At 48.4% G+C, this 26,174-nt stretch overlaps 1 protein-coding gene across 1 annotated transcript in view; it reads right to left on the reverse strand.

Moving 5' to 3' along the window:
• The window catches only part of FGD5 (FYVE, RhoGEF and PH domain containing 5), a 124,971-nt gene that overhangs the window by 19,797 nt on the left and 79,000 nt on the right, over nucleotides 1-26,174 (reverse strand). The window contains 7 exon segments of the mRNA XM_010381519.2: nucleotides 3,199-3,267; nucleotides 6,318-6,389; nucleotides 12,992-13,050; nucleotides 13,593-13,643; nucleotides 15,173-15,260; nucleotides 15,894-16,050; nucleotides 16,319-16,479. Of these exon segments, the coding sequence (XP_010379821.2) occupies nucleotides 3,199-3,267; nucleotides 6,318-6,389; nucleotides 12,992-13,050; nucleotides 13,593-13,643; nucleotides 15,173-15,260; nucleotides 15,894-16,050; nucleotides 16,319-16,479 (657 nt within the window).

Raw genomic sequence — 26,174 nt, forward strand, 5'->3', positions numbered from 1 at the left:
CCCTACTCCCATGTACGCCTGCATTAGACAGTTATCAACACTGCCCAGTGGAAGGGCTGCGCTGAGCCAGAGGAACAAGAGGGCCCAGGTTCAGACTGTGGGGCTTACGGCCTAATCATGGCGGGGTAATCAGAGGGACGCAGGCCTATCCCTGAGGGAAGGAGATGTTCTGATAAAGGGCCATGCCAGACTGGGGGAGTGTGGGGTAGAGGAAAAGCAGGGCTAGAGGAGGAGGGGGGGAGGGGAAGCGGGGGTGGCAGCTAGGCTTCCATAGAAAGTGCTATCTGAGCTTGGCTTGAAGGGGAGGAGCTGGCACCCTTCTCAAAGAGCCTCAGGTGTGTGAGGGCCAGTGAGCCAAGACCAGGGACAGATGAAGCAGAGAACGGGGTGAGGACAGATTGGGGAAGGCCAGGCTGCTGTGTCTGTTCCTGGCATTCAAGGTCCCTGGGAGAGGCACAGAGATCAGAGGGGCGTGGCCAGAGGAGGTGGCCAGATGCAAATGGCTGAGGGGCCAAGACAGAGCTCCACCCTGTGCCATCTGGCGCCTCACTGCTTCCCTTGTTTTAAACATCAGGGAGCTGAGGCTCAGGGAGGTAATGGGATGTGCCCATGGGTCTCACACCAGTCACTGTCAGAGCTGGGGTCTGCATCTGGTCTGTCTGCCTCCCCATCGCCATCCTGTACGGCCTCCCTTTTGCATCCTGAAGGGGGGAATTCACAGGGACCCAACTCCCTGCAGGGCTGTGCTGGGGTAGGGAGCTGATGAAATCTGTAGCTCTAGATAGAGAGGGAGGACCTGTGTCCCATGGAACAACTGTCAGTGGGAAGGGAGAAACTGTTGTAACTACTATCAGATAAGTGGCTTCTACCTCCCAGGCACGTGATTAAATGCCAGGAATTTAATTCTCAAAACCACCCAGTCTTTCCACTTTTCCTGGTGGGAAACTTGAGGCTCGCACATGTCTGTGAGTTGTCCAAGGGTCACAGAAGAAGTAAGTGTCCCACGGGGCAGGATCTAACCAGCTCCGTCTGGCTCATTACCTGCCCCTACATTCAGTGATCTCTCCTCAATGGAGAGAATTTTTTTTTTTGAGACGAAGTCTCACTCTGTCGCCCAGGCTGGAGTGCAGTGGCACGATCTGGGCTCACTGCAACCTCCGCCCCCCAGGTTCAAGCCATTCTCCTGCCTCAGCCTCCTGAGTAGCTGGGACTACAAGCACCCGCCACTATGCCTGGCTCATTTTTTGTATTTTTAGTAGAGATGGGGTTTCACCATGTTCGCCAGGTTGGTCTCGAACTCCAGACCTAGTGACCCGCCTGCCTCAGCCTCCCAAAGTGCTGTGATTACAGGCATGAGCCATCGCACCCAGTCGGGAATTTTCAAAATTTAGACTTGTCTAACATGGAATAAAAAATGTCTTCCACCACTGGACTCCAAGACCCACAGCAGGGCAGAGGCTATGTCTACACACCAGCACAGTTCCTGGCACACAGAGGAGATGGATAATAAGCTGCAGAATGAATGAATGTTACAGCAGGCAGTGAGTTCCCCAACACTGGAGGTGTTTAAGCAGAGGTTAAAAAAACAAAAAAGACAACCTAGAGAAAAGGACTCAAGCATCTGTGGGGGCTTTGAAATCCTTCTGAGAACCCAAATCTAAACCACACGCTGCTTGGTTCTCAGAGCCCTCTCAAAATCCCCCCGGGAGTCCACTCTCCTCTTGCCTGCAGCTAAATCTCACCCACTGCAGCACTGACTAGCCAGAGTGAGGCGTTCTCAGGGGAGGAAAGAAATAGCTCTTAGGAGGGAGGGGAGGGAGGGAGACTCTGGACTTGGGTCACCTAGTGCCTCATGCAGAGCCTGAGGCCACCAGCCATCTGGGCCCAGCACACCCTGCCAGCACTGCAGGCCCCATCCTTCCTAGACAGGCTCAGGATTTCTCCACCAGCGCCACCAGCTCTCTCTGGAATTCAGCCCTCAAGTGGCCCCTCTATGGGCAGGGCCTATTTGGGGCATGGGGAAGACCCCACTCAGGAGCAGAAGGCTGCAGACAAAGGCTTCTTGAGGCTCACAGAGCTCCTCCAAGACACCACACTCCTCATGCCTCTATCCTTTGCTTAGGCCCTTCCCTCTCCTGAAATGCCCTTCCTTAGTGCACCTGCCAAACTTCCATCCTTCCTCCAGGGCTGAACTCGGGTAGAATTTTCTTCAGGAAACATATGAAACACTGAGCACAGTGTGCACACCCAGCAGATATTCCATACACGGCAGCGCTGTCGTGGCTGTGGCTCCTCTTCTCTTTACCTCCGGCCCTCCTTAGTCCTCTTTGCACCCGAGATTCCCTCCATATCATGCTCATAACTCTGCATTTACAATGGGCTGTCTGCTTGCTTCTCCCTCCCATTAGACTCTGATGGCTGAGGGCAAGACCTGGGATTTTTCTTTCTTTGTTTCTAGCACCAGCACACATGAGGTGCTCAGTCAACACCTGGAACAGAGAGAGTTTGTAGACTCTTACCACAGCCTGTCTCTCCCACTGCACACGGTGCTCTAACGAAGTATGAGGAAGCTGGGAGAGGCAGCCATGGCGGACAGGAACAACGAATGACAGCAGAAGTGCAGAAGCAAGAGAAAAACTGTGCCCAGCAGAGAGTTTGAAAGACATGGCCACTTGGGGGTCTCAGGACTGGGGCACTCAACAGCCACTAAGGCCGATACAGCTACACCCTAGGCCTGGACACTCCCTGGTATGCAAGACTCCAGCTGTCCATAAGCAAAAATGTTAAATCACGTCGTGTCTCCTGCACAGTACAGAAAGTGCAGGACTTGGGTCACAACCCTTGGCTCCTTCCTGGGCTTCTGCCACCTTCCTCTCGGGAGGCCTGGCTACAGCGACTTTCCTTTCTGGACCTTGGTTCTCTGAGCATTAGATAAGGTGGTTGACAGACATCTACAGTGGGGATGTGGGCAACTACATCTCGCCAACATTCCACTCCAAATCATTCAAATAACAAATGAGCAGTAGGCTGTGATGTCTAAGGGTGAAGCTCTCAGCTGTCCGGAATGATCCTCACCCCCAAATTTCTGCTCTGTTCTACTCTCCTCTCACCCTCTTCCACTTGTCCTTGAATAAGGGCCCTCGAAAACCTCACAGAACTTGACAGTTCCTGAGCTGGCCTTGGGGACCAGGCACTTACCAGAAATAGGTGCCGGGGTCGTCTGTTTTTCCCTGTTACTTTCATCAGCGTCCCTTCCTTCAGAAACTCCTGTGGGGAGAGAAGCAGAACTGGGCTGTCAGGCTGATGCCCCCTGAAGGCTGATGCCCCCCACAAGGGTGTGGGGAAGGCCCCTGAGTGGAAACTTATATCATAAAGCCTCCCAGAGGACCTGAGAGCAGCTAGCAGATAAATCCCCGCTCACAAGAGAGGTGCTGTATATGCTAGAGCAGGGCTGGGATCGTAGTCCTGAAAGACACCACCCTGAATGTCATAATCCCTGAAGTCTAAATCTCAAAAGTCTAAAATCCTTAACATCAAAAATTCCAAAAACCACCCTGGGTGCCATGGCGTGTATCTGTAGCCTCAGCTACTCGAAAGCATCACTTGAGCTCAGGAGTCCAAGACCAGCCTGGGAACTTAATAAGACCCTGTCTCAAAAAAAACAAAACACTCACAAAATTCTGAAAATCACAATCACAGGAGAGCCGCATTACGTTAGGTGGAATTATTACCCTCTTATTATCTTTGTTTGGAAATTAAGTATGATTTAAGGAGATGCGTGAGGGGGGCCAAGCTGACAAGGGGTGGACTTGTGATGGTTAATTTTTAGGCATCAACCTGACTGGATTGAGGAACACCTGGAAACCTGGCAAAGCAATTCACCATGCTCTGTATTACATTCTGCATCATTTCCAATACTGGAGGTATAAACTGTATATAGACTTTTACAGGGTTCTAATTCATTTTATGTATTTTTTTTTTTTTTTTTCAAATTTGGCTTCCTGAAAAGTGTATTATCATAACCAGACGCGGTGGCTCATGCCTGTAATCCGAGCACTTTGGCAGGCTGAGGCGGGCAGATCACGAGGTCAGGAGTTCAAGATCAGACTGGCTAATATGGTGAAACTCCATCTCTACTAAAAATACAAAAATAAGGCGGGTGTGGTGGCATGTGCCTGTAGTCCCAGCTACTCGGGAGGCTGAGGCAGAAGAATCACTTGAACCCAGGGGACAGAGGCTGCAGTGAGTCTAGATCATGCCACTGCACTCCAGCCTGGGCAACAGAGCAAGACTCTGTCTCAAAAAAAAAAAAAAAAAGGAAAGAAAAGTGCATTACCACAATGTTGAATGTGTGTGTAAGCACTGTGTATGTACTTAAAAACACAAACTTCCTCAATGAATGGAGATACCCATTTTGTACATTTGCATTTGTGAAAGATAATATTTCCGGAGATCTTAGCTCTGTGGGTGGCTGCATATACTGTGGTGACCCATCACAATTTTTAACTGAGCTCATCAAAAGCCTTCGGTTATTTGTCATGGTATTTCAGATGACCACAGTTATAAGGCTGGGTGCATACAATTACTAACCATAGTGACATACACTGATACATTTCCCTGTTTGACCTTTCTTTTATGAATATGGTTTGTGTGCTTAGTCTTGACCCATGGAACTATTGTTAGCACACAGCAGCACTTATGCTTGCAAAATTATGTATGTTCTTAGTGCCTATTTTATTGTATAAAGTGGCCTATGAAGTATTGCTGTGTTTTTATGTTTCTTAAATAAATTCCCGTCAGGCACGGTGACTCATGTCTGTAATCCCAGCACTTTGGGAGGCCGAGGTGAGCAGATCACCTGAGGTCGGGAGTGTGAGACCAGCCTGACCAACATGGAGAAACCTGGTCTCTACTAAAAACACAAAATTAGCCAGGCGTGGCAGTGGCTCATGCCTGTAATCCCAGCTATACGGGAGGCTGAGGCAGAATTGCTTGAACCTGGGAGGCGGAGGCTGCAGTGAGCCGAGATCGTGCCACTGCACTCCAGCCTGGGCAACAAGAGCTAAACTTAGTCTCAAAAAAAAAAAAAAAAAAGATAAATAAATAAATTCCCTTTTTATTTATTATTTCTTTTTATTTATTTATTCTTTTGAGACGCCTGGGCTAGAGTGCAATGGCACAATCTCGGCTCACTGCAACCTCAGCCTCCTGGGTTTAAGCGATTACTCTTGCCTCAGCCTCCTGAGTAGCTGGGACTACAGGCCACCATACCTGGCTAATTTTTTGTATTTTTAGTAGAGATGGGGTTTCACTATGTTGGCCAGACTGATCTCGAACTCCTGACCTCGTGATCCGCCCACCTCAGCCTCCCAAAGTGCTGGGATTACAGGCGTGAGCCACCGCACCCGGCCCCATAAATTCCCTTTTTCAAAATATAAATATCTTTTAAATATTTTTCTAAATTATTTTTTCCAGAATTATATTTTTGGGATCTTGATCTTTTGGGATTTCAACATTTGGGATCATGGTGCTCAAGACCGTCTCTTTCAGGATTCTGGGTGGTCCAAGCCATGACTCCCTCCTTGGCTTGTACCCATGAGGAGTCCATTCAGAACAGAGCCTCTGAAGGTCTAAAACAGCCGAAGACCTGGGAACAGCTGCTACAGTCCCCTTAATTCTGGAGCTACAAATAGATGTTTAAGAAACAATTTACCAAACTCATGATCCTGGCTAAAATACTACATGTAACTTGACAGCATCTCAGTCCCATGAGATACCTGCTAACCTCGAGGAAAATTCCCCTGAGCATGCACTTTCATTCCTTTGTCTCTTGTCCTTTATGGAGCATAACTAGTAATGAACGTATTTTTTACTGTTTTTAAGCTGAGTTTTACATTTTCCATTTGGAAGCTTTAAAGAGAGTGAATTTATCTCTTCAAGAATGTTATCTTCAAGAAGTTTTCTGGGGGCTTGCTCTTGGGAGATCATTTTCTGTTTTCCCAGCAACTCGGCACTGAAAATACTTGGTGCTTCCTCTTCTTGGAGGTGAGGAGAGCCACAGGCAACACGAAAAAAAAAAACTGGTGCTGAGTCTTTAACTGCTCTGCAGGCAACACATGGGGTGGAGAACCCCAGGGAAGGTAGCCGAGGGCCCCGGCCAGGAGAATCCAGTGAGCCCACGCCCACCCGCCTGCCTGCCCTCCACGGGTAGACAGCACCTGCAGCCAGCCCTGTCTGGGGCCAGCCCAGTGAACAATGGGGCTTATCGGAGCCTCGCCCAGCCACCCTCTGCCCCTGCCCAAGGCGGCGGCACTCACCCTTCCTGGCTGGAGGAGATCCCCTTGGCCCCGGACGCTGTGCTCAATGTGGACCAGCTTCTGCAGGTTTTCCTGTGGGTGGGAATGGGGTGAGGGGGAGATGGTCAGGGCCCCTTCCAGGCGTCTTATCTCCTCTGTAAGCCATGGCATTGCTTCTGTTTCAGACAAAAATGAGGCCCGGAAAGGCCTGCCCCAAATCCAACCTCCTGTATGAGGCAGGACTGGGACCCGAGCCTGGGTCTGCAGGGAGCCACCACCATGGCTCTGTATGCTGTGGAACCAGCTGCCTGGCCTTGCTGTGCAGTCCAGCATCCCAGTGTTTCTCTGGAAAACTGCTCCTATGCTCTCTAAGCCTATGTCCCTCATGAGGCCTAGAGTATGGGGACTTCACCAGACCCAAGGCTGGCCTCACGCCCTTCTGGCTTGTAGCCCATAAAACCTGTGGAGGAAACTGGGTCCACACTCTGCGGAGGCTCGTAGTTAGAAAAATAAGTGTGCCCTGTCAGTACCTCACTGGGTTAGCCACAAAATGTAAAATGACAGGCCCCCTGTATCCTCTGCACAGCACCCCATAATCCTAGATACAACAAGTGCCCACCCTGTGGGGCAGGTGCCCCTTGAACCTTACACAGGGCAGGTTCTAAAGTTGTAAGGTGAGCATTGTGGGTAGACAATTTGCCCTGAAAAGTCCTTTCCATTATCTATGGTTTTGGGCATAAAATCCTATGCAGTAAAAAATGAATAATTGTGGTTCCATTTCCACTTATGATGCAGGAAGTACAAGAGAACACTGCTCTCACTGTAGTGTGAAAAAGCCAGATAACCTTCAAAATCATAACTTCGCTTCAGCCTGTGGGAGAGCTGGGGTCACAAGGCAACCAAGTGAACTGGGTTCCGCCTGGCAAGCCTGTCCACGGAGGATTGAGACACAGGAACTGCCGCACCTCTGGCGACACACAGGAGGCAGAGGTGGCTGGCATAAAGGAAGGTAAGAAGAAAGCAGTGAAAATGTTAACGAATTCTTTTTATTTTATTTTATTTTTTATTTTTTTTAAGACGGAGTCTCGCTCTGTCGCCCGGGCTGGAGTGCAGTGGCGCGATCTCGGCTCACTGCAAGCTCCGCCTCCCGGGTTGACGCCATTCTCCTGCCTCAGCCTCCCGAGTAGCTGGGACTACAGGCGCCCGCCACCTCGCCCGGCTAGATTTTTGTATTTTTTTTTTTTAGTAGAGACGGGGTTTCACCATGTTAGCCAGGATGGTCTCGATCTCCTGACCTCGTGATCCGCCCGTCTCGGCCTCCCAAAGTGCTGGGATTACAGGCTTGAGCCACCGCGGCCGGCCAATGAATTCTTAAAGGACAAGTATGGGCTGGTGCCAGTTTAGAGTAATGGGCAGCTGCATACCCGAGGGAACCTGTCCTCAATCGCAAGCTCTTTTCCACGAGTCTCTGCCACGTGCCCACAAGAAAGAACGGGGCAAGGCGGGGCCACATGCAAAGCCCTGCCCACTTCCTCAGGCCTTCTCTCATGCAAGGCTTCAGTTCCGGTGGGAGGCCGGGAGACCCCCCACCCCCAGAGTCCAGGAAAAGATCTGCTGCTCTAGGGAAAGAGAGCAAAAGCTGCACCATAGGAGGGGGGTGGTAACCCCCTGGATCCAGTATTATGCACCAATACCTTGCTGGGGGATGGCCAGAAACCTGTCTAAAGCCAGCCACAGAGCCACAGAGCTCATCTGCCATGGAGGGGAGGGGCAGAAATGCTGTGAGAGCCTGGCTCACAGGCTCTGCTTCAGATGGAGGCATGTGCCCACCATAAGCCCAGCACTAAGTAACATGGGGCAGTAGCCTGCCTCTGAGAAGGGCAAGAGCATGGGGAGAGGGCCTTCCTGTGGTGCAGGGAGGTCTAAAAGCTGAATATGGAGCAGGAATGAAAGAAAAGCTTTCTGGCCTACCCCACAGGTCACAGCAGCCCCCACTGGAGGAACATGAAGCCTGGTAGTCACTGAAGGTTGATGACATGGCAGCAAAACCAAACCCCAATCAGGTGCTGACTGGACTGACCTGACTGCCCTGTATCCTACCGTGAACAGCCATGACCAAAAAAGAGGCATGCCCACCTTGAGGGGTAAATACAATTTACCTCAGTCTCTACAATGCTTCTACACATAATGCCTGGCCTTCAATAACAAGTTATGAGGAACACAAAAAAGCAAGCAAAAAACTCCCCAACCTCAACTCATTTTCAAGAGGAGAAAGCATTCCATCAAACCAGAGTGAAGAAGGAACACAGCTGTCCGAGCCATCAGACCCTACAGTAGCTCTGACTGGTGGGTAATAGGACCTGGCGGGAAAGGTGAACACCACCTGTGAGCAGATGGAGGATTCTGGCAGAGATGGAAACCATACATGAGAGTCCAATGGAAATTTTAAAAGTAAAACATCAGGATGAGAAACAAAGAATTCCTTTGACGGGTTTAGCAGCAAACGGAACACAGTTGAGGAAAGACTCCATGAGCTTGAAGACAGATCAGCGGAGATGATCCACACTGAAACACATAGAGTGGGGAAACAGAACAGAGCATCCAAGAGGAGTTCCCAAAATTAATGAATGACAACAAACCACAGATCCAAGAAGCTCAAGAATCACAACTGGATAAAGAGCACCCCATTCCCCACAAAACACACACAGACACATCACAGCCAAACTTCCCAAACTCAAATCAAAAGAGAAGATCTTAAAGGCAGCCAGAGAAAAGGGACACATTACACAGACAGACACTCATGAGTATCACAGCAGACTTTCCACCAGAAACGATGTATGCCAGAAGACAGTGGAGTGGCAGCAAAGAAAAACTGTCCATCCAGGTTTCTACACCCAGGAAAAATATCTTTCACAAATTAAGATAAATTGAACAATTAAATTAATGGGTGGTAGGAACAAGGCTTCTCACTGTTGGAGTGAGAATTTACATATAGGCAAGGGAGGAGGCTAGTATGGTCATGATTAGAATGGGCAACATTGGTAAAAACTCACAATGAAAAACAAATACATAAAATACAATAAAATAAAAATAAATAAAGGCCGGCCATGGTGGCTCATGCCTATAATCCCAGCACTTTGGAAGGCTGAGGCAAGAGGACTGCTTGACACCAGTGTGGGCAAAATAGTGGCACCTCAATCTCTACAAAAAATAAAACAAAACTCATGGTTAGTTTAATATTCAGCTACAGATGGTTATGTACGGAAATATCAAAGATATGGGCATATGCAAAGGTTGGTATACACACATATTTCTTTGCTGTCAGCTAAGGAGGTGTAAAAGAAATGATACCACATTACCAGTGAGTGCACCTAATGCCCATATCTTGGCTTCTAATATTATTATCCAATTAATGCAACCAGGGCTCCATGGAGAAATGATTGATTCTAAGACTGGGGCAGGAAATACACAAGGTGCGTGATCCTGGAGCACCTTGCACTGCCAGAAAGTAAGGAAGTTCTCAAAACACAGACATATACACACACACACACCCTGAAATGTATATTGATGGCACCATGTGAAAAGGACACAGAAACCAACTGAAAACACGCCCAACAGCCAAAGCTGAAACAATCTGAGAAATAAAATAAGTAAGGAAGTGTTGGATTATAACAGTCCATACTGATACAAATGACTTCTTTATTTATAATGACTAGATACACTAGCCAATGAGGGAGTAGAGACAAATCTCCCAGGCAGAAGAATTCCACATAACCCAGGTAGATATGGTGCCCTCAAGGGGAGGGAGCATAATCCCCTGCTCCTAAGAATGGGTTGCACAAACTGACTTTCTTCCAAAGGGCACAGAAAAGGCAGGGGTGAGAGAGAGCAGCTCCACAGTGGAGAAACCTGCCACCAGGTGACTTTAGCCAGGTGACCAAGGTCAACATTGATAGTGGTAAATCCTGTTGCCAGTATGTGCCCTTCATATGATGGGATGAAAAGTACCTTGCTCCGTAAGCCTCTTCCCAAATAACCATACGCCTAGTCTAATCATGAGAAAAACACCAGACATTTCTACCAGAAGGGCGTCCTGCCGTATACCCAACCAGTACTCCTGAAAACTGTCAAGCTCATCAAAAGCAAGGAAAATAAGAAACTACTGCAGTAAAGCGGGGGCTAAAGAAACAGGGCCACTAAACAGCATGTGGGATCCTGGATGGGACCCTAGAACAAGACATCTGGCAAAACTAAGGAAATCTGAATGAACCAGGGTCTTAAGTTAATAATCCTGTATCAACATTTGTACATTAATGTAACAGATGTAGCATACTAATATAAGATGTTCATAACAGAGAACACTGTGTGGGGCATATATGGGGACTCTCGGTACTACCCTCTCAATCTTTTCTGTAAATTTAACATTGTTTTAAAAAATAAAGTCTATTCAGAGAGCAGAATGGTGGTTACCAGGGGCTGGGGCAGGGACTGGAATGAGGAGTTAGAGTTTAATGGGGAGAGAGTTTCAGTCTGGGAAGAGGAGAAGTTCTGGAGATGAATGGGGTGACAGCTGCATGACAATGTGAATATGCTTAATATCACCAAACTGCAAAAGAGTAAATGTCCCAGGCAGAGTTCCTCCCACATCCAAGCAGGCATGGGCTAGGGGCCTCTGGTCCAGAGCAGACCTGGTGCAGCTGTCCACAGCTGGCCCCTGCTTCCCAGCACGGTGTCCAACTTCAGCCTCAGAGAAAGCCAGAAGGGCGTCTGGCCATGGGCTGCTCTGGTTCCTCCTCCGGGTGGGGCTGCATGTGCGAGCTCCCCGTAGGAGGGAAGACATATCCCTGCCTGACCTAGTTCTTCTCTCTGGAAGCAGAGGCAGCCCCGGCCAAAGGGAAATGTGGAGAACCTAGCCCATCTGCTGCTATTCCTCGACAGGGTGCTGGACCCCAAAGCAACTCTACTTTTTGGCTGTGTTGAGGGACTCTCACTGTATGTACAGGAGGCCAAAATGAGGAGGGGCAGGGAGGTCAGTTCAGAGCAGAGTAAGAGAAGAGAGCACCAGATTAAAAGGGCATGTCTGACCCACGCAGAAAACGGCCCGGAAACTGGCCTGTGTATTCATACCCAGCTGGTTCAGCCTCCACTCTTAGTCCACCCCTCACCAGCCAGCCCGACCTCTCTCCCTGGACTCTGGTCCTACCTTGCCATCCTGTCCCCATCTCCTAGCCATGGCAGGTGGCTCTCTGAACTCCAGCATGCACTGTCCCACCTCCATCTCTTTGCCCAGGCCAGCCGCAATTTCTGGCACCCCTTTTCTCCCTCTGCCTTCCTGGCATGTGTGCAACATGTGTGCAAATCCTCCCTACGGGGACACCTCCAAAGCATCTATTTTTTTTTTTAGATGGAGTCTCACTCTGTCGCCCAGGCTGGAGTGCAGTGCCATGGTCTCAGGTCACTGCAAACTCCGCCTCCCGGGTTCAAGCGATTCTCTAGCCTCAGCCTCCCGAATAGCTGGGACTAAAGGTGCATGCCACCACACCTGTTTAAGTTTTGTATTTTAAATAGAGACAGGGTTTCATCATGTTGACCAGGCTGGTCTTGAACTCCTGACCTCAAGTGATCCACCTGCCTCAGCCTCCAAAAGTGCTGGGATTACAGGCGTGAGCCACCACACCTGGCCCATATCATCTCTCTGGCAACCTCGGCTGGAAGGGCCGCCTCCCTTCTCTGAACCCTGTGGCATTCTCCCATGACATTTATCATAGTCATTTGTATCCACATATTTATTACTCCACTAAGCAGAGGTTTCCTCCAGGGCTTGTATCTCCAGTCCCCAACACAGCACAAGGTCTGACACATAGCAGGTGTCCAATAAATGCAATTTCCCCTCCTCCTCTGCCTGTGGATGACTCACTGTATGCATGCCCTGTGTCTCTGTCACAGCAAAGCATAGCACCTCCTTGGCACACATGGTCATCATTTCCCTTCTGTGCCTGCAGAAGACATGACTACCTGGTCACTGAACTCTTTTCCAGTGACCTAGGTCTCAGGCTTGGAACCATTCTCAACACAGAGCGCTGGCATGCCTACAGCTTAGCAGGACAGTGAGCATGTGGACGCAAGTAACCCTGGTGACCACGTGAATGGAGCTGGGATGCAGGATCAACTCTGCCCTCTTTGGCAGAAACCCAGTGTCTAACAGACGGAGTCACACACAGTCAGAATCAGATCTGTGCTTAGAGCCACATATTCTAGTGGACTAGTGATTCTCAAACTTTTGTGGTCCTAACATTTACCCAGGGTGCTTGTTAAAAATGCAGCTCTCTAGATCCTACATGCAGAAGCTCTGACTGGGAGGATCTAAGGTATGCCCAGGAACTAGGAGTTTACAAACACCCCAGGAGCTGATGTGGGTGGCCTCAGACCACAATCGGGGCATTGCTTATCAGGTCTCCACAAGTCTGCAGCCATTCTCATTGTTTGAACAGTGAACCAGAGGCACAGAGAGGGGCACACAGTGCCTGAGGTCACACATCAAGTGTCAGAGCCAGAACCCACGGCTCTCTGCAGAGTCCCAGAAGAGAGATGGTTGCCTGCAGCCCCTAGGAGTGGGCATCGGAAGGCTGACCGGAGCTGGTGGGGAGGTGCCTGGAACCTGTGTCTGAGGAAGGGGGCCACCGGGCTGCACTCACCCCTTGCTCCATGCTGTCGTTGGCACGGTCTGTGACTTTGGAGATGAGGCTCAGTGCACCTGGGGAGGGACACAGAGCAGGAGTTGGGCCATTGCATGAGGGGCATCAATTTTCTCCACTGCAGTGTCAGGTCCCAGGCCTCAAGCCCAGCTTGGCCACTACTGCCGAAGTGACCTTGATAGCGATTTGACCACTGTTATGCATGCCTCAGTTTCCCTGGCTATAAACTGAATATAATAGGGACCACCCTGGCAGGTGATACACAGGGATAGCCACATCGAATTGGGAGGAAACAGGGAGACTGTGGTGAGCTTTTCAGACTCAGCACCACCCCCTAATCACCAAATTCCAGTGACCCCCCCATCCCCTCTAACGGGATGTCCTCTCATCCTAGGATGTCCCCACAGCTGAGGTGACGGGGGACTCATCTCAGAAGAGCTGGGGGCTCTCACAGAAGTCCCAGACATGTCATATACAGAACCCACCAGCTGGTGGGGAGGGGACTATGTCCTGGGCCTTGGACTTGGGGCAGGGTCCAGGCTTTGGGGCAAGGAGGCAGAGCAGGCTCTAGGACCTCCCTCCGCGTTCATGCTGAACTCACCCTGTGTATTGTCGTACTCGGCGGAGTCCGGGCAAAGGTTGTTTAAATAGTCTGTTGGCAGGACAAGAGCCAGGAGTCAGCCACTGGCGAGGTCAGCACCCTCTGCCCACAGCTGTGGCCACCCGCTCTCTTGCCAGAGTTGGAAGTTCAAGAAGAGTGAGGCATCTACCCTCTCTCCCCTGCTGGCCCCATCACAATACCATGCCAGCATGAAACCAGGCCCCCAGTACCACCGGCAGCATTGCTGCCACAGCTGCTTGTCCCTCGCTTCTCCAACAGATACCCACTGAGCACCTGCCTGGCACTGGGCCATGCCTTGGAGACAGACACAACAAGGTGAATCCATCTTCAAGAAGCTCTACATCCTCCAGCCCCTCCCCAGTGACTGCTTGTCCATCTGCTCGTTCTATTCTGGCCATGATGGCTTTCTTGAATGTGCCAAGCTTGTTTCTACCCCAGGGCCTTTTGTACTTGCTGTTCCCTCTGCCTGGCACTCTCTTCAGATCTTCATATGGCTCATGTCCTCGCTTTACTGAGATCTCTGTCCAATGCCGCCTCCTCAGAGAGGTCTTCCCTGATTGCTGAGTCTAACACAGCTGCCCTGTTCCCTCTGTCTCCTTAACTTGCTTTATTCTTCTTAAGAGTTCCTAACATACCTTATCTTTTGTCTTTCTTAATTGCTTGTCTAGGGGTGTAAGCTCCACAGTGTCACTGAGTTTGCTGTTCGATTTACTGTTGCATCTCCAGTATCCAGCGTGGGAAATGGTGCATATGAGGTGCTCAATAAATAGTTCTTGGATTAGATGAATGAATTCTCTAGTCCCTGGCCCTAATGTATTTTTGAGGAGTCCCAGTTTCTACCTGGAATTACATATCCATGCCTACTTATGTACTGTCTATCTCTTTCATTAGGACATCAGTTTCCCAGGGCAGGGGTCTTTATCCATTTGGGAGGCAGTTGAATAAATGGGTCTAGAGCTCAGAACAGAGGAATGGGTGTTTCCAGTGGGCAGAGATACAGGAAAGGGCATAGAGAGGGAAGGGAAGGGGACCCAGGACTGAGCCCTGAGAAGCTCTGACGTTTATGGGGCAGTGGAGGACGGAAGGCCACCAGCACAGACAGAGAAGGGAAAGAGAGATGGGAGGCAAGTGGGAGACAGTATACCACAGAAACCCCGGGAAGAAAGGACTCGAGAAGCAGGCAGTGGTCATGGGTCCAGCAAGGCCAAGGCTGATAATGTCCACTAATGTGGCCACAAGGAGGACTCTGCTGACAGGCGTGGCTTCAGTGAAATGAGATGGCCAGCTGAGGCAGGGAGGAAGTGCAAGCTGGGGAGGGGTGTTGTTGGGTTTTTGTGTTTTACGAGGGGGTGGCCACTGGAGGGAGCTTTCTAAGGTGGCAGGAGGTGGTTCAGGGGCTTCAAAGCTCAACTGGAGGGAAAGGTGATGGCAGACGCCACCCTTCCCCAACACCTGCCTGCCATGGTCAGAGGCGAGGTCGCCACAGTCCCCTCCACCCCTCCTCAGGGGCCTTCCCTGCCCCGCCACCTCAATCCCCATTGACCTCCTGTGGGGCCCACCTGTGAGGAGCACTTGGTACTGGAAGAGGCGCTGAACCACCCGCAGCAGCCGATGCTTCGCAGTCTGGCTGCCTCCTTGTACACTCTGCTGTTCTCAAGACAGGGGAGGAAAAACCTTATCAGAAACCCCTCCTGAGCGCACACGCTCACAGCAGCCCACATACACTGTCCCATCCACACCTCTTCCCGGGCCAGCTGAACTTCTCCCTCATCTCCAAAACCAGGTTTTCCTCCTGCAGGAAGCCCTCCTGGATTAGCCCGGCCTGGATTAGCCATCATGCTCCCAGTTGGTGCTACACTCAGTATCAAGCCTCTCCTAGTCCCTGTTCTGCTCTTAATGTTAGCAATGGAGGAAAGCTCTCCATTTTTCTGCCCAGGAAAACTGGATCCCCAGTTCGTGGCTAGTGTTGGGAATTTCCTTGAACACTCCATGGCTGGGGCTCTGGTTTGGTTGGTGCTTTTCAACTGAGACAAGAAAACTACCCAAGACCCTTACTGTGGGTGGTGCTCACTGCACTGTCATCTGCTGCCCAACAGCAGATGTTCTGGATTCTGGGTTCTCCTTCCTGATGGGTCATCCTCTCATCCCTCTGGCCAGGTCTTCCCTGTCTGCTCCCCATCCCCAGACCTACCAAGATGTCCCATTGATTTGCATTAAGCCCTTCGCCCACCTCAACCCCTGCATCCTTATAGCAGGGTCTCAGAGGACCAAGGAACCCACCTCAAATTCACGGACAGCAGCTGCCAGCCGGGGAGAGTGGAGGCAATTTTCACTGAGCAGACCTAGGTACCTGTCGAACTGCAGGATATGAGTGGCGTGGTGATCAAACTCCTGCTCCCGGGCCAGGAAGATGTCAGCTACCTTCTGCTGGCTCTCCCTGCAGCCAGGGATGGGGATGGGACAGTGAGAACTCAGCCTTGTAACCAACGCGGGGTTAGAAGCGGGGGCCTGGAGTCATATCCCTGCATGCAGATCCCAGCTCAACCCTTGCACAGTTATTTTACTTTGAGCAAATGACTTAACACTTCTGAGTTCGGCTTTCCCATCCATCAAATGGAGATACCATTTCATACGGTGGTGTTTTATCCGTCTCCATTCCCTCAATGCAACAAAAGTGGAGCCTGGGGGGTCCAGGGACTGCTCACCAATTTGACAGCCTTTCCTCTAGCTCCTCCAGGATGCCTTGGTGAAGGTCGTGGATGGCTGGGAGTTCGCTCAGGCCCTGCCTCAGCTCCTCCCGGGCCGATGTGTCTCTGCCTTCATGGTCCATGTCATCCAAGGCCCTCATGACAGCTCCATGGAAATCCTGAAACACCAAAAGGCCTGTTACCCACAGGTTGATAGGACTGAGCACAAGTCCTCCTTGGCAGATTTCCCCTGGGGCTTTGGAGCCCTGGCTTATGTGAAGACAGCAGCGAGAACTTAAGCCAGTGTCTCCAGACCCAACAGTCTCACCTACAAAGCAGAGATGACCACACGCACCTGGCGACCATAGGGTTGCCTGAGCTGACACCCAAAGAGCATCCAACCCAACGCCTGGCACAGAGCAGGGCTCAACACACACTCGCTCTCCTCTCCTTGTGGCCACTTGGTGAACACTTCTTTTACAAGATGGGTGAGAGATTGGGTAATTCCTTCTCTAAAGAAGCAGAAGGCTGGCCGGGCACAGTGGCTCACGCCTGTAATCCCAGCACTTTGGGAGGCTGAGGCGGGTGGATCACGAGGTCAGGAGATTGAGACCATCCTGGCTAACACGGTGAAACCCCGTCTCTACTAAAAATACAAAAAAAATTAGCCGGGCATGGTGGCGGGTGCCTGTAGTCCCAGCTACTCGGGAGGCTGAGGCAGGAGAATGGTGTGAACCCAGGAGGCGGAGCTTGCAATGAGCCGAGAGCACACCACTATACTCCAGCCTGGGCAACAGAGCGAGACTCCATCTCAAAAAAAAAAAAAAAAAAGGAGCAGCTTTTGCTTTCTCATTATCCATCTTTGAAGAGGTTCATGTGCTATGCTGTTTCAAAAAGAAGTCTAAGGAAACTATAGGCATCTACCCCATGGTGTATTAAGAGGTGACTAAAAATGATAAAGGTGGTGGCTATGTAGAAATATTCACATCATAGTGTTCAGCAATCAAGAAGGGGTGCAGAGCTGTTTCTACACCCTGATATAACTGTGTAAAAAGTGAGTAGAGGAGAAAACTAAAAGAAAACAGGATGACATGCAAACAGTGGCTGTCCAGGAGTATAGCATTAGGAATGACTGTTTATCTTCTTGTCTCTATTTTCTAAAATCTATCATGATTAATGTAATTCTAAAACTAAACTCAATTTAATAAATATAAAAAGTATATCTGGGAGCTGGGCGTGGTGGCTCACGCCTATAATCCCAGTACTTTGGGAGGCTGAGGCGGGCAGATCACCTGAGGTCAGGAGTTCGAGACCAGCCTGACCAACATGGAGAAACCCTGTCTCTACTAAAAATACAAAAATTAGCTGGGCCATCTTGTGGTGCATGCCTGTAATCCCAGCTACTCGGGAGGCTGAGGCACGAGAATCACTTGAACCCAGGAGGTGGAGGGTGCCTCGGTGAGCCGAGATTGCGCCATTGCACTCCAGGCTGGGCAACGAGAGCAAAACTCCGTCTCAAAAACAAACAAACAAAAAACAAAAAACAAACAAAAAAGTTGTATCTGGGTTCTCTAGTCTGTTCCATGTATCCTGTTTTTAATGCAAGTACTATGCTGATTTGGTGACTAAAACTTCGTAGTAAATTTTGAAGTCAGGTAGTGTGATGCTTCCAGCTTTGTTCTTTTTGTTCGGGATTGCTTTGGCTGTTGGGGGTCTTTTGTGGTTCCATATAAATCTTAGGACTTTTTCTACTTTTGTGAAGAATGTCACTGATATTTTGATAGGGATTGTATTGGATTTATAAATTGCCTTGGGTAGTACTGTCATTTTAGCAATATTAGTTCTTCTAATCCATGAGCATGAAACATCTTCTCATTTTTGTGTGTCCTCTTCAATTTCTTTCATCAGTGTTTTGTGGTTTTCCTTGTCTAGATCTTTCATTTCTTTGGTTAAATTGATTCGTAGGTATTTTATATCCTTTGTAGCCAAGATAAATGGGATTGCTTTCTTGATTTCTTTTTCAGATTGTTCACTTTGGGTATATGGAAATGCCACTGATTTTTGTATGCTGACTTTGTATTCTGCAACTTTGCTGAATTTATTTATCAGTTCTATTAGTTTCTTGGTGGAGTCTTTACTTTTTTCTGAGTATAAGATCTTGTCAGCTTTCATATCAGCACTTTAATATCAGCACTTAGGGCCAAGGCCGGGAGATCACTTGCACCTAGGAGTTTGAGATCAGCGTGGGCAGCATGACAAAACCCCATCTCTACAAAAAATACAAAAATTAGCTGGATGGGGTGGCAGGTGCCTGTGGTCCCAGCTTCTTGGAAGGCTGGGAGGATCAGCTGAGCTCAGGAGGTCAAGCCTACAGTAAACTCTGATTGGACCACTACACTCCAGCCTGGGTGACAGAGCAACACCCTGTTTCAAAAAACAAAACAAAAACCCTGAAACCAGATCTTGTTGTCTGTGAACCCAGATACAAATCCACACAATCACAGTCATCTTTGACAAGGGTGCCAAGAACATACACTGGGGAAAGGACAGTCTCTTCCATAAATGGTGCTGGGAAAACTGAATAACTATATGCAGAAGAATGAAACTAGACCTCTATCTATCACTATACACAAAAGCCAAATCAAAATGGATTAAAGACTTAAATCTCAGACCTCCAACTATGAAGCAACTAGAAGAAAACATTGGGGAAATGTCCTAGAACACTGGACTAGGTGAAGATTTTCTGCACAAGACCTCAAAAGCACAGGCAACCAAAGCAAAAACAGACAAATGGGATTACATCACTCTAAAAAGTTTCTGCACAGCAAAGGAAACAATCAACAAAGTAAAGGGACAACCCACAGAATGAGAGAAAATACGTACAATCTATTCATCTGACAAAGGATTAACAACCAAAATACAGAAGGCGCTCACACAATTCAAATATCAAAAAAGCCCAAAAAATCCGATTTAAAAATGGGCAAAAGATCTAAAACAGATATTTCTCTAAAAAAGACATACAAATGGTCAATAGGTAGACGCAAAAGGCTCAACATCACAATCATCAGAGAAATGCAAACCAAAACTACAACAAGGAATCATCTTACCCCTGTTAAAATGCCTTTTATCAAAAAGACAGGCAATAACAGATGTTGGCAAGGATGCAGAGAAAAGGGGACCCTTGTTAGCGAGAATGTGAAATAGTACAGCCACTATGGAGAACTGTATGAAGGTCCCGAAAACACTAAAAATAGTACTAGAAGGATCACTTGAGGCCAGAAGTTCAAGACCAGCCTGGGCAACATAGCAAGATCACATCTCTTAAAAAAAAAAAAAAAAAAAAATTAGCTGAACCTGTGTCTGGGGTCTCAGCTAGTTAGGAAGCTGAGGCAGGAGGATTGCTTGAGCCCAGGAGGTCAATCCTGCAGTGAGCCAAGATTATGTCACTGTACTCCAGCCTGGGTGACAGACTGAGACCCTGTTTCAAAAAAAAAGATTAAAAAAAAAAAAAAGAACTACCAATGTTCCAGCAATTCCACTACTGAGTAGATATTTAAAAGAAAGAAAACCAAATATATCAAAAAGATAGCTGCACTCACTTGTTTTTCGCAGCACTATTCACAATAACTGAAGTATGGATTCAACCTAAGTACACCTCAACAGATGAATGGATAAAGAAAATGTGGTATATATACACAATGGAATAGAATTCAGCCATGAAAAAGGATGAAATCCTGTCATTTGCAGCAACATGAATGGAACTGGAGGTCATTATGTAAGTGAAATAAACCAAGCAAAGAAAGACAAATATCGCATGTTCTCACTCATATGTGGTAGCTAAAAAAGTGGATCTCATGAAGATAGAAAGTAGGCTGGTGGTTACTAAGGTGGGAAGAGGGTGGCAATGAAGACAGGATGATTAATGGGTAAAGATATACATTCTGATAAAAGAAATAAGGCTGGGCACGGTGGTTCACACCTGTAATCCCAGCACTTTGGAGGGCAGAGGCAGGTAGATCACCTGAGGTCAGGAGTTCGAGACCAACCAGGCCAACATGGTGAAACCCTGTCTCTACTAAAAATACAAAATTAGCCAGGCGTGATGGCCGGTGCCTGTAATCCCAGCTACTCAAGAGGCTGAGGCAGGAGAATCGCTTGAACCTGGGAGGCGGAGGTTGCAGTGAGCTGAGATTGCACCACCACTGCACTCCAGCCTGGGCAAAAGAGCAAGACTCTGTCTCAAAAAAAAAAAAAAAAGAAAGAAAGAAAAAGAAATAAGACCCAGTATTAGATAAATCAGTATGATGACTATAGTTACAATAACAGATTGTACATTTTGAAATAGCTAGAAGAGGCCAGGCATGGTGGCTACTAACACCTATGATCCCAGCACTTTGGGAAGCCAAGGTGGGAGGACTACTTGAAGTCAGGAATTCAAGACTAGCCTGGGCAATATAGTGAGACTCCGTCTTTACCAAAAATTTAAAAGGTTAGCTAGGCTTGCTGGCGCATCACTGTAGTTCCAGGTATTTGCTGAAGCAGGAAGATGGCTTGAGCCCAGGAGTTCCAGGCTGCAGTGAGCTATGGTTGTGTCACTACACTCCAACCTGGGTGACAAAGTGAGACCCTGCCTCTAAAAAATATACAAATAAATAAATAAATAAAATAACTAGAAGAGAATAATCTGATTGCTTCCAGCATAAAGACAAATATTTAAGGTGATACATATTCTGAGTATACTGATTTGCTCTTTACAAATGATATAAACATATTAAATGATCACATACCCTAAAACTAAGTACATCTATTATGCATTTTTAAATAAATTAAATAAAAATTTATAAAGAATATAAGATTTCTTTCTTATAAGAAAAATATTTTATCTTCAAATACATTTGCTCTTGCATGAGGCCTAGCTCCAGTTTTAAATACATGGCTGGGGTGGGGGTGGGGAATCCTGAAACCACCTTGAGCTGTGGAGCAATGCATACTGGGAAAATCCCAGGGTCAGAGATCACGCACTCTTGCCCAAATGGAGAATTTCAAATCACCTTCCACGCTCAGGAAAGATGATTCCTCTGCCTTGTTGGATTGTCTCCCCGATGGGAGCTCACTATGGGGCAGGACATCTCACTCCACTGCTAGACAGTTTCATTTCTTTTCTTTTCTCCTTTCTTTTCTTTTCTTTTCCTTTTATTTTCTTTCTTTCTTTTTTTCTTTTTTCTTTTTTTTTAAATGGAGTTTTACTCTTGTTGCCCAGTCTGGAGTGCAGTGGCACGATCTCGGCTCACTGCAACCTGCACCTCCCGGGTCCAAGTGATTCTCCTGCCTCAGCCTCCTGAATACCTGAGACGACAGGCGCCTGCTGTCACGCCTGGCTAAATTTTTGTATTTTTAGTAGAGACAGGGATTCACCATGTTGGCCAGGCTGGTCTCAAACTCCTGACTTCAGGTGATCTGCCCGCCTTGGCCTCCCAAAGTGTTGGGATTACAGGCATGAGCCACCGCGCCCGGCCTGCTGGACAGCTTCTACTGCTGGAAAGGTCTTCTTTAGGCCAGAAGCAGTGGTTCACATCTGTAATCCCAGCACCTTCAAAGGCCGAGGAGGATCACTTGAGCCTAAGAGTTGGATGGAGACCAGCCTGGGCAACATGACAAGACTCTGCAAAAAATTTAAAAATTCTCCAGGCACGGTGGTGCACGCCTATAGGTCCAGCTACCTGGGATGCTGAGGTGGCAGCATCACTTGAATCTGGGAGGTTGAGACTGCAGTGAGTTGTGATGGTGCCACTGCACTCCAGCCTGGGTGATGGAGCTAGACCGTGTCTCAAAAAAATAAAATAAAGGTCTTTTGAATATAAGGATCTAGAAGTGGGAAGTGCCTGAGAGAGGATGGACAGCCCTTCCTCCAGGAAGCCTTTCTGGCCTTCTCTCCCCAAGTGAAGGCCTAGAGGCTTTTCTACCCCTCCCTGCAGGGGAACAGTGAGGAGTAGAAAAAAGGACAGGGAGGTGGCATAGGACAGAGAGAGGGAAACAGGGAGAGAGAGAGAGAGAAAGAAAAACAAGGAAGCAGAGCCAGTGAACAGGCATGACAGAGAGGGAGGGAGAGAGAGAGAGAGAGAGAGAGAGAGAGAGAAGGGGAGAATGAGAGGAAGAGAAGGAAGGAAGGAGGGAAGGGGCAGGAAGGGAGAAGGAAGGAGGGCTCCATGGTGAGATGTAGAGACTGAGAGACCCGCTTACACTGTGCCTCCAACATCTGCCCAGAGGTGTGTGCCTGCGCCATCAGACAAGGAGAGCAGATGTGGGGTTTTAAAATGTCTGTGCTTCCTGAACACCTCATCCTGTCCTGTGCTGACCTCCTGCTGATGGCCTGCTCTGCCCGGAACTACAGGGAGGGCACATGGAGGGCGGCCCTCCCTGGTTCGCAGTCCCAAGGAGGGAGGATGAGCTGGTTCCTGCCCCAGTCCAGCGCAATTCAAGGTCTTGGGAAACCTCTAGCCCCAACATGAAGGTCAGAAACCCTCAAGTGGCTGAGTCTTAAACTAACAAATGGACTCTCTGTGATGAACGTATGTGTGTTTCTATGAGGAGGCCACATGGCTAACCTGTAAAGAGAAACTGAATGTCCTCATATAGGAGCTATCAGAGCCTTTCCTGAAAGCATGTTTTAGAGGGCACAGGAGGCGAGGGTTGTGAGTAGGGCAGCAGGTGCAGACGATGGCTGAATGGAGGTGGTGGGTAATTCTGACTTCTGCCACAGCTGGCTCTGGGGTACTGGGGTCATTCTGAGCCTGGGGTGGAGGTTTCCCTGCTGACCTGGGACAGGAGGACTCCAAACTCTTTCCCTGTGAGTCTTCATATTTAGGACCCAACCTCCAGCCCTGCAGGCTCTTCTCAGCCTTGGCATCCCAGGAAAAGAAAGAAAAACAGCCCTGTATCCTGATGAGGGCAATGACCCTTCTTGCGTGGGCACTGTCTGACAGGGCTTTCAACCCACTCTTATTTGTTCTGGGCTGGGTTCAAGCCCAGATACTCCACAGGGTATTGGACGACTAGGCAAGCTGTCACCTGTCTGAGCCTCGGTTTCCTCACCTGCAAAATGGGGATAACAGTACCACAAAGTATAGCAGGAGGCTGCAGAGAGGCTCTTCCTGATGATTACAACTGCTTTGTCAGTTGTACAGTGCAGAGAAAGAAAAGGAAGAACAGGCAAAGACAAGACCGGCTGCATTTGCATCACTCTCCAGGGAGCTTAAATATTAATTGCTCTCCAAGCTGGTTTCTCATCTGTAATTAATTCTCACTGAATCGACTCAGTCCCAATGGGCAGGATGGCCATCACCAACATGACTCATTTCAAAAACTAGAGCATAATCAGAATTGCCACAAACATCCGTTCTTAAAACTCATGCACCAGCTGAGAGTGCTAAGTGCCAGCCTCACCATCCATCACTCCCTGAAAGGGTTCTGCTATCTCATCAACTCATCAACTCGGGCCCATAATCACACCTGGGGGTCCCGGCAGCCATCTGAGTGGGAGGAAGGGGGCAGGAGGCACCCAGTCCTCATTCCTTTATTCCTTCAGCAAATATTTGTAGTACCTGCTTTGTCAATTGTACAGGGCTTTGCAAGCCCTGAGGAGACAGTGGGAGCATGGAGAGAGGCACTTCTGCTCTCAGAGTTTGCAACCTGAGTAATTGTTTCAAAGCCATGAGTAAAAAGACTATTTCAACACAGGGGTCTAAGTGTTATGACGGGGAAAAGCAAACGACCCAGCAAACCAGAAAAGGGAGACCCGGCTTGGCCGTGGGAAAGCCTTCCAAGGAGGCAGTGCCTATGCTGAGACAAGAGGCAAGCATCCCAGGCAGAAGGGATGGCAGGTGCAAAGGCCCCGAGGCGGAAGAGGAGCTGAGGGGTGGAGCATGGTTTGGGTGGAGTGTGTAGCTGTGTGTGCAATGATCGCGTAATGCTGAGAATATACTGAAAACCATGAACTTTTACACTTCAAGGGGCTGAAATGCACAGTATGAGACTTGTATCTCAATAAAGCTGTTAAAAAAAACTGGGTAAGAAAGTCACAGATGGAGAGAATATGTACAATCCCCAGATCTGAAGGTAGACTTGTGTCCAGAATACTTAAAGAGCTCCTAAGAGCAATACAAAAAAGATACCTCAATTTTTTAAAAACAGCAAAAGAAACATTCAAAAGCCTTCCCAAATGGCTAATAAACAGAACGAAGGATTCAATTTTATTAATCAACAGGGAAATGCAAATTAAGCCACATGGAGACACCACTACACAATCGCCAGAATGACCACGAGTACAGACGCCGACGACACCAACATGTTGGCAAAAGCATGGAATAAACGCTGGTCTCATACACTGGGGGGAATATACATTGTTTTAACCTCTTTGTTAACCTATCTGGCAGTTTCTAGTAAAGCTATGTCTATGCTTACCCTGTGACCCTGCAATTCTTCTCCTGGGTAAATACCAAGGAGAAATGACATCAGGTGTTTATGGTGACGTTCACAGCAGCTTTCTAATAGCCCAGACTGAAGCCACCCACGTGTTCATGCACAGGAGCACAAACAACCCAACTGTGGGCTGTCCCTACCCAAGAACACTGATACTCGTCAACAGCTGGCTCAGTCTCACAGACTGCTGAGCTGAAGCAGCCAGACACGTAACAGTACATAATTTATGATTCCATTCCATTCAAGAACAAGCTAAACCAATCTCATGTGACAGACAGCAAAACAGGGATAACCTTTGGGAGGGTATTACAGGAATCTTCTGGGATGATGGAAATGTTCTATCCGGGTGGGAGTTACAAGTATACAACACACGCCCCTGGGGAGGGAAGACAAGCAAGGGCTCCCCATTTTTTTCACCTCTCCTCCAAACTCTTCGTGGCGCCTCCTGCCCTCAGCACCAAGTTAAATTCCTTGGCCTGGTGACCATGTCCCTGCAGGAGCTGGTGTAGCCACCTCTGCAGCTTACAGCTCACTTCTGTGTAAGAGTCGTTCTCCAATTTGAGTGTGCATCCAAATTACCTGCCGGGCTTAGGGAAACACAGATTGCTGCCCACCCTCCATTCCGCCTGAGTTTCCATTCAGCAGGTCTGGGCTGGGGCTGGATCATTTTCATTTCTCACAATTTCCCAGGTGATGCTGACACTGCTGGTCTGAAGACTATGCTTTGAGAACTACTGCTTTCTATGAATCCTCTTCTCCAGCCTCTGTGTCTTTGTTCTGCGCTTCCATCATCCAATATACATCGTGCTGATCTTTCAAAGGTACTTTAAAGACCACCTCCTTCATGAGGCCCTCTTGGGTTACTTCAGCAGTCAGTCTAAGGGCCTCTCGAGTGTCCTACTCCAGAAATTTGGGGTCAGAGCCTGAATGGAGCTACTCTAGTCTCAGAAATGTCTTTGAAGTCTATTATTTTAACTTAAAAAATACATATTTTACATTAGTCTCTGAAATATATCTGTATCTAATTTGTTTAAAATACGTATCTGGAGCAAAATGGAGGTTCTTAGAAAATATGCCATGTTTAGCCAGAGGCCTTTAGCCCTCGTGGGCACCTACTGCACAGCTGGGGCTGGGTTACACGTATGCCAGGCTGAAAAAGCAACAGTTTTTATAAAATAGTGCATTGTCAGACTATTCACATAGCCTACATGTTTCTGTTACCTCCCCTCTAACAAAGAGAGAGCAGTGTGCCTCACTCACTTGTTTTCGCCTTCAGATTTGCTCAGCTTTGTTCACAACTGTGCTTAATGTCTGACATGTCAATGATTAGGCTGTTACAGATCAATTAAGTAGAAATCTCTGAGGGCGGAACCTGAGCATCTGTGTTTGTTTGTTT

The sequence above is a fragment of the Rhinopithecus roxellana genome, chromosome 1 (genome assembly GCF_007565055.1).
Source record: "Rhinopithecus roxellana isolate Shanxi Qingling chromosome 1, ASM756505v1, whole genome shotgun sequence".
Classification (NCBI taxonomy): Eukaryota; Metazoa; Chordata; class Mammalia; order Primates; family Cercopithecidae; genus Rhinopithecus; species Rhinopithecus roxellana.